At 47.5% G+C, this 8,710-nt stretch overlaps 1 protein-coding gene and 1 non-coding gene across 2 annotated transcripts in view; both read left to right on the top strand.

Moving 5' to 3' along the window:
• Positions 1 to 7,416: 7,416 nt before the first annotated feature.
• TRNAG-GCC lies at positions 7,417 to 7,487 on the top strand. The gene has a single exon. It is a non-coding gene; the product is annotated as a tRNA-Gly (tRNA).
• A 99-nt stretch (positions 7,488 to 7,586) lies between these two features.
• The window catches only part of CRCP (CGRP receptor component), a 29,334-nt gene continuing 28,210 nt past the window's right edge, over positions 7,587 to 8,710 (top strand). Inside the window, exon 1 of the mRNA XM_027690893.1 lies at positions 7,587 to 7,700. Within this exon, the coding sequence (XP_027546694.1) occupies positions 7,693 to 7,700 (8 nt within the window). The 5' untranslated portion in view covers positions 7,587 to 7,692. The remainder of the gene's footprint in view (positions 7,701 to 8,710) is intronic.

Genomic DNA, 8,710 nt, shown 5'->3' with positions numbered 1-8,710 from the left:
TTCATGAACAGCTTCAAGTCAGTCACAACCTGTGTGAGATTGGCCACAGTCAGACAACACAGAATGTGACACGTGGTGACTGGCCACTTTTACTGCAAAGTAAACCCCTCCTTGTCTTGTGTGATGGGACAGTGCATCTTCTCATCATTTGGTCATATTTATGTGGTGATGTCACTATTTCTTGCTCTTCAGGAAGAGTTCCAAAGGCCATGCTGATCTGAGGTCTCCTGAAATGAGGATTGGGGGGGGAATACAAAGGAGAAAAAGTGATTCTGTGCATACCTGATCATTCCTGCTTCTTCCAGTGTGCAACTTTCCAGCTACATCTCCAATCAGCTCCTGAGGACAAGAGGAGGATTTCTATCAGTATCTCTGTATTTTAAGCAAGAGACTCCATGAGCAGATCTTCTCCCTGCCTGGAAGTAGACATGGGATTTGTTTTGGGGAAGGGCAGGTTTGGGTTCTGTGTTTCAGCAGTGACACTTCCATGGAAGGGGGCTTGGAGACACTGGCCTGTGCACTTGGGGTCCAGAGGAATTTCACAGAGGGACAGAGCACATGCCCTTAACATCAGGCAGATCCAGCTACAGAGGAACAGGAACAAAAGGATAGAGAACCCAAACCTTTAGCCTGCGTTCATTGGCAGTGTGGATATCCTCATCAGTTTGGATCACACCAAAGACTCCTTTGGACCACTCCTCAGAGATCTACAAACACCAGCAGAAACACCAGTCAGCTCCAAGTTACCCTGCTGTGTGGGGGAGCTGTAAGGGTCCCCAGCAAATTCCTACCATCCCCGTGAAAATTCAACCCCAAAGAGTTAAGTCTCATGTGAGCTCTGGTATTCAGGCCAAGGCTGGCTGTTTGCTGTATCCTGATATTCTGTACTGCTGGGATTCATCTCTCTACCCGTGGCAATCCTGCAGTGTTATGACTATAGGAGGATTTAAGCATTGCAAGGAAGAAGTGAGCCAAAATGTCAGTGATTGCTTTAGCATTGTCCACAAAGGTTTTCCTATAAAACATTCTACAGACTCACCGTTGTCTGTGGTGGGAGAGGAACAACAATGGATATTTTAAAAAAAAACGCTTCGCTGCTGACTCCTCTTCCCCCCTACACATGCTATGCATTGCCTCCTACCAGAGGGCTGCCAGACTCAAAAGAATTCCACGTGCCAGCAGGAAAAGAATGTTCTTACTTCATACTGAAATGATTCCTAGTAAATGTTCAGTCTGAAGAGGAAGGGACACGAGGACATTTAAAGATGCTCTTTAGAACGGCAGCTCAGATGCTGTCAGGTAAGGAGCCATTCATTCCAGCACACATCACAGTTTGTGAAGGAAAGACATACCTTTTCCAGGCCACTCAGGATCTTCTCCAGCTCAGTTTTAGACAGGATTCCAGCCTTCTCCAAGGCTTTAGCATAAGCCATGCTCCCCTGAATATCAACTTCAGACAGTCTCTGATCAACAGTAATGGAAGCGCTGAGCATCTCCATGATTGGATCTGTGCTTCCAACAAACCTTCCCGCCATCATTTTGTCCCCCTGCAAGTAATGAAGTCAAGAGGCATGTTTAAAAGACTTATGGATATATCTGCTAAAAAGCAGTCAATGTCCATTCCACTCCTTATCAAACTAAAACTGAGGACAATCTCAGGAATGGAATTTTTTCAGTCTATACCACTGATAGAAATCCCCTGGATTTTAATGCCTTTGGCAAGCAGTTGTAGAGGCAGAGTGCATGTCACTGTCACTAGAATTTAGCTCCTGAGGTTGCAGGTCTGGCTCGAGAATCTTCCAAGACATTTTACACCTGCAGGACTCTGCAGAGAGTATGTTCTGTCTGTGATAATAAGTATCAGGGCATGGGGTGCAGGACCAGCATGGAACTCTCTTTTAAGGCAGCTGCTGATCACTGACCCCTTGAGAGTCTCCTGACAGGGAAAAAAAGTCAGGGAGATATACTGAAAGCTGGTATCTACTACTACTTGAAATATTAAAAAAAATCCCACTCTTTTAGGGAGACTGTAAGAAAACACGCAGCTGACAAAGAGCTGTGGGCCAGCACAAGCCACATCCTGTCAAACACTCCTGTAACTATCAAGTGTGTGAAGTTACCGTTTGAAGCATCTCCAGAGTCCACGACGTTCTTGCAAGTTTTGGCAAAAAATTGATATAAAACCGGCAAAGGTGCAGATTGCAGAAAGGGAGGTCTGGGTGCCGTTCAGTGTTACAAATGTTAGCGTAAAGCGAAAAAAGGAAGAGAAAAAAGCCCAAAGTACCCCCGGAAGGGCTCGGAAGATGCGCGGCGCCGGGCGGGCGGCCGAGCTACCATGGACAGCGGGCGGCGGCAGGACCGGGCCGGGGACCGGAGCAGCCCTTTCCCCAAATTACTATCGGGGGAAGAGCAGGAGGAAGCCTGCGGAGCCGGGGTGCAGGCTCGGGGTGCTGGAGCTCTGGGTGTGGAGCAGGTTTGTCAGCAGAAGCTGCTGGGGAGGGGGGAGGGAAATGGGAGTTGAAAAAGCCAAAGTTGTGCAGCTCCTCGCTGGGAATCCCGTGCCCGGGGTGATGGGAGAGGGGACCGGGAGGGAAAAGGGGGTGAGGGGAGGTAAGGGCTGGGATGAGCAAGACGTGTCCAGGTACATCTTTGCTGCTGTGGGCTATGCCCAGCATCAGAGGTGGGACGTTGGGCTATTGCAGCAAAGATATTTACTGTCCCCTTCTCCATTTAAAACCCGGGAAAACGAATAGAATCGTTAAGGTTGTGAAAGATCTCCAAGATCACCGAGTCCAACCGTTAACCTGATTCTGTCGGGTTCACCACTAACCCATGTCTCTGAGGATCACAACTACACGGTTTTTGAACCTTCCCAGGGATGCTGATTCCACCACACCCCCGGGGAGCCTTTCCCAAACGAAATAGGGAAAGACCCGAAGCTCGCGATTGCCAGAGCACCCGGAGACCACCCCGCCGGGAAAGCAAAGGTCCCCCTCACCTCGGCTGCCATTTCGGACGACGTTTTGCTCGTTTGTGCAGCGATCCTGGCAACTGGTGCAAACCTGCGGGACAGCGCGGGTGATGCTCAGCCGTGCCTCGGGCCGTGCCCCGTGCCCCGAGCCCCGCCGCGGTCCCGGTGCCCTCCCGGCCCCTCCGGGCCCCGCTCACCTGCTCGTCCCGCAGCCCCGGCCACTCGCTCGCTGCTCCCCGGCCCCGCCGCCCCGCTTTTACACGCCTCGGTGCGGGGCAGGCGGCTCGTCCCGCCCCGCCGGGGCGGGGTGTCCCCGGGGCCGGCCCCGCTCCGGTCCCCCCCGCAGCCCCCTGCTCCCTTCACACCCCTCCGCTGCCTCCGGCCCCGGCTCGCCCAGCGCATGGTCGGGGAGAGAAGTTTCTTTTGGGGAGAGGTTTGCTGCGACGAGGAGGGTTGAGAGGGATGCTCCCGTGTTGCTTCTTAGGGAAGTTCCCGGCGGTGCTCCCCCACTGCCTGAGGGTCTCGTGTGTGGACAGGGCAGCTCCTTCCCTGGGAATATCCTTGTACTGAAGGAGCCACATCACTCGGTGTCGCACCCCTTAATGAGCAGTCTTTGATATGAATGTAATTGATAAAGTGCTCTGTCCCCATTGCCACCCCGGCGAACACACCAGAATAAACCAGATGGGAGCCAGTTCCCCTTTCCCATTTCTGCGTGGATGAGACTTTTCTCCCCACTCGTAGGGACGCTGCAGCCCCAGCTTTGGGGCTTCCCTGCTGCCACCAGTTCCATGGGGTCACTTGCCAAGAGGTTCCTGTGAGCTGTGGCTGTGGGGTGAGAGGTTGTGCTTTTGGCAATAGCCCGTGTCTTAAACTCATCACACTCTAAATATCGTGGAAGTAAATAACTGATTGAAAATACAAGAGAGCTTTGGGAGCAGCAAAGCTTTGGCTTAGCACTACTTTCTCATTAACTCCTCAGACAGAGAATTTTCTGCAGCCACTTCCCAGAAAGCTGAATATTTGCTGCTTTGTCTTACTGAGTGAGCCTCTGCACTGTGATATTTTCCCATCTGCATTGTCCAAACCCTTCACAGCACTCAGGAAACATATTCCAGCTTTCTCATCCACAGTTTGTCGGGTTATTTTTTTCCCTGTAACTGATCCTCTTTTTCTTTTTTACTGTTCTTTCAGTTCAACTACATTATCTCCTTTTCCTTTTTCTTCTAGGACACTCACACTAGGAAGCAGTGCTTGATCCTTTTGCAGTCATGTTCTTTCCTACTGTGAAATCCCTCATTTTTACCACTTTTGTCTTCTTCACCCTTTAGAAGTGTCCTTTTCCTTACTCTGGGCTTTGACAGGAGATTGCTGATGTGTTGGGGAACCAGTAATCAGTGAATTTATAACCAGAGTGAATCTATGTCAGTAAGATCTTATTAATCTGTGTCTGATATTACATGTGGCAGGGACATGTGCTTCCACATGGGATCTGTCAGCAGTGTCACTGTGTGTTTAGCAAACTTCACAGGGATTAGTTGGCTTGTAGTACGCTGCTCAACTCTTGTCCCAGTTCGTATCTAGGAAATTATTAATTCTCTTTCCTATTTTTAGAGGAAATAGACAATAACTACCATTTCTGTATAATAATGTAGAATATAGACTAATATTTTTGTAATAAAAATGGAAGTGAAACTGTAAATACAAAAATGAACATTGAAGAAATATGATTTCTTAAAGATGCTGGAGCTGGAGAGTTGGACTTTTTTTGAGGGGAAAACAGTAAAATAGCATTACAAACTAGGTTTTCTAATGCACACTGAAGTGCATTCTCATCTCTATCTTCTCTATTTTTTCTGGTTTGGATGGCTCTCCACTTCCCATCATCTTCTTTCAGTATTTTATTTGCTTTGTGAAATGGAAAGATTAACCCCCAAAATCTTCACACCACAATTAATATCAAGGAAGGTCTGAGGGAAAGGTCTTCCACTTATTTTCCTTTCTGGCACAGTGGATGGCAAATCATTCATTAAGGTACAATGAGGTAGTGCTAGAGAGTAAATTGCCCATTTTGCAGCATGGAGAAGTTTAATTAAATATATTTTAGTGTACTCAAAGATCTGGACTTTAATTTTACTTACTTTTTTAATCAATCACAGCCTTACTATTTCCTTTTGTTTTGTTGGAAGAGTGCAATGCTCCGAAGGAGCTTTAGTGGTTCTAGAAATACATTTTTCACAATAGGACTGGTTTTCATAACTAAGTCCAGCGAAGAAAAAGGATGGCTTCTTTAAAAACATCCTTTTTTAACCGTCATTTTGGTTTAGAAAAAGAAAATAGCTCTATGGGCTGAAAGTGCTGGTCAAACGCACTGTCAGCTCGGCTGATGTGAAGCCGTGCTGACATTTTTTGTTAAAAAAACCCCCAACTTTGTTTAATGAATTTTGAATGTAAAAGGAAAAAAAAAAGACACTATAGGGTGATCAGCGAAATGCTGAATACAGTAAACATCTTTCATGACAAAGAATACAAATACCCTGCAGATCTGCTTTCAATAGCAAGTCCTAGGCCCCCTGCTTTCAATAGTTAATACCGAGGCCCCTCTCTCCCCAAGCCTTAGTGGTAACAATCACAAGCCAATGCTTAAAATGTTGACATGCTAAGCACATTTAGAAAAACCTATGTCTGCATTCCCTATGGATGGTGTAGCATAACTGTCTAACACCTAAAGAGCAGCAATTAAAACCAGTGAACTGACCTAATCACCTCACCTCCTGAACAGTTGTAAGGGTAATGAGCTCTCTTAGATATTCCCCTTCTCCATCGCATGATGTCAGTGGACCTGTAGCTGACCCGTACATGTATTTACACCCTAACAGGCTATATGTGTCCATTGGAAAATATTTAGGAATAATATCTCTATTAGAAAAAGAATTGAGAACTGTTGAGAGAGGCATTTGTATTACACCCATTCATCCCAGCTGCATCATCATCACGGATTGTAAAAAGCATCATAGCTTGAAAAAGTGTATCAGCAAAGGTCTTGGGGGAAACTTTTGAAGGAACAGTGGAAATAAGATGATAAGTTGGTGCTGGGGGAGAGATATAAAGAGTTGCAAAGGAGAAATGAAATTAATACGCTGAAGATTCTGAACCCTTATCTGAAGAGAGTGATGAGAGGCAGGCAAGGATTAGTAGATTTGTGGAACAAAACTCTGAAATACCATGTTTTCATATGAAAGCTGACATCCTTTCTCTTCTTTCCTTCCCCTTAGCCTGGCTGGGAGCTGGTGTACAGGCAGTTTCATGTGCAGGGATGGAAACATGGCAGAGAAGTTACAGAGCATTTGCTGTGCCAGTTTTGGCCAACTTACAAGGCCAGTTAATCCTGACATGAAAAAGGGCAGCATCCATTGCATCCTGTCCACTGAGTCAGACCAACAGCTCTCAGTCTGCATTTGGAGACCTTTCTCCTGGCTCATTTTTCACAGGACTCCACAATAAGTGATTCTGGAGGGTAAATGAATTTCTATCTGTACTACAATCCGTGTGTGATGGGCTTTACTTGTCCATCGAAACTTTTTGGCAGGGATTTCAACTGAAAAGGGCTGAAAAACCTTTGCAGGTGGCTTTTAAACTTTGCCCAGCACTTCTATATCTGCTGATGAAGGTTCCTGGACAGCTGAGAGCTGCCAGGGCTGTCCTGGCACTGAGGACTGTTCCTGAAGCACTGCAGTTTGCCCACATTATTCAGAATTGATTTAGGATTTACAAAACCCCAAGGAGAAGAAAAGTCCTAAAAGTGGGAGTGGTTTGATTCTGGAGAGAAAAGCAGCTGGTGGATTTCGTGCTGGGATTGCAAGACGGACGTTGGGAGCACAAGTCAAACCTATTTGGTTCCCTAAATGGTTCTTAAATCCCTGCTGCAAAGAATCACGTGTATCTGTATGTGACTCCTTAGGGAGTTAGTGGTGTTGTATATGCATATAAACTTTTGCCTGAGAGATAATGTCAGAATTAAGGCATTAATGTTTCTTGGGCTCAGTCTCTGAGCCAATTTTCCTTGCTGTTGCCAATGGGATTTTCAGCTATTTGCACTCAGTGAAGTGTCTTCAGGTTTACTGAGAATGAAAAGGGCTCTTGCAACATTTAATAGCACATAGATTAAATGGGAAAGCATCACGGTGATGCCTGGAAAAGACACACAGCGCTGACGAGTGGAGAGGTGCTTTAAAAGACAATAGGAGTATTACACAACTACTTCAGCCTGGCAGCACATGGCTAGAGATGAGATTTGGAAGGACCTTCGCGACACTGCTTTGACTTTGTCATATTTAATAGCGGCTAATTGTCGATCTGGGTGAATTTTCAGGACAATTTTATATCTTTTTTTTTTCTCTAAAGTACGTACAAAGGGAGAGGCGGAAAGTGTGCTTCCATCGCCGGCATTGGTGGTTCAGTGGTAGAATTCTCGCCTGCCACGCGGGAGGCCCGGGTTCGATTCCCGGCCAATGCAGTCGCTCTTTTTCTTCTTTTTTTTTTTTTTTTTTCCTTCTTCCTCCTTACTTCTCCTTCCCTTTCCGCTTCCGTCGCGGCCGCTAAACCTTCCTTCGGCTCAGCCTCCCCTTTTGCCCCGCTCTTCCCCGTCCGTCTCCCGCCGGGCTGCGGGTGCCCGAGCGGAGCGGGAGGAGCCTCAGGGAGGCCGCGGCGGAGCGGACAAGATGGAGGTGTAAGGAACGGGGAGGGCGGGGAGGTACCGGGGACACACCGGGGACACGGGCTGCTGTGGGCACAGCGGGGGCTGCGGGGCCGGGGCTACATCTGTGTGGGTGTGGAGGGTACATCCGTGTGGGCCTGTGGGGTGTCTGTGTGTGTGTGGTACATCCATATGGGCCTGTGGGGACGGTGGGTGTATGAGGGGTATACTGGGCCTTTAACCCCCCCTCCCCAGCAGCGGGTTCAGGCGTTCTGGTGAGAAACGGAGGGGTTTTATTTGCTTTAACAATCCTGCTTGGAGCAGCTGTTTGGGCCAATCTCGCCCTGGTCCCATCTCCCCGCCCGCCTGTTCCCTCTGTGCCCCGGGAGAGGCGGAACGGGAATCCTCTGGCGGCTCCGGGGAGAGAGATTTCCCAGCAGCATCAGGAGGGTGACTCTGTGTAGGAGCTGGACATGCCAGAGAAGGAGAAAGCCTGGAGTCTGTGCCAACAATTGCAAACGCAAAGAGAATTGTGGCCGATATTTCAGGGTAGTTACACCAGGCAGCGTGTTTTGCCTTCCTGCGCTGACAGCGCTGCGTTTGCGTTTTGGGAGTGTAACCTGGGCACAAAACAATAGGACTTGACTAATTTTGAAGCTTAGAAACTCCTGAGTTCTGTGGAGCTCCTTAAACTTCATGTTTATTTATATATACATGGTGCTGGTCTCTTAAGAATGAGGGCATGGAGGGTGCAAGTCTCGTGGGATATACCAGCATCCCCCAAAATCAGCTGAACTACTGTGGTCATGTAATCCATGGATGCTTTATTATTATTAAATCTATTATTATTAGATCTTGTAGACATAAAATTCAAAAGTAGATAAGAAACATCTGTTGAAAGAGGGGTTTGTATGACACAAGTCTCAACACAAGTGGCAGCCTGCAGGGAAATGAGCTGATCCTGCTGTTGTACGCTGAGAAAGGTGCTTTTGATACCATTAATAGTAAATCTGTGATGCTTCTTATACATCCACTTGGTTTTA

The sequence above is a fragment of the Neopelma chrysocephalum genome, unplaced genomic scaffold (genome assembly GCF_003984885.1).
Source record: "Neopelma chrysocephalum unplaced genomic scaffold, ASM398488v2 Primary Assembly neopelma1_82, whole genome shotgun sequence".
NCBI lineage: Eukaryota > Metazoa > Chordata > Aves > Passeriformes > Pipridae > Neopelma > Neopelma chrysocephalum.
Note: the sequence above shows the minus strand (reverse complement) of the source record. Positions and strands in the feature narration are given on the sequence as shown.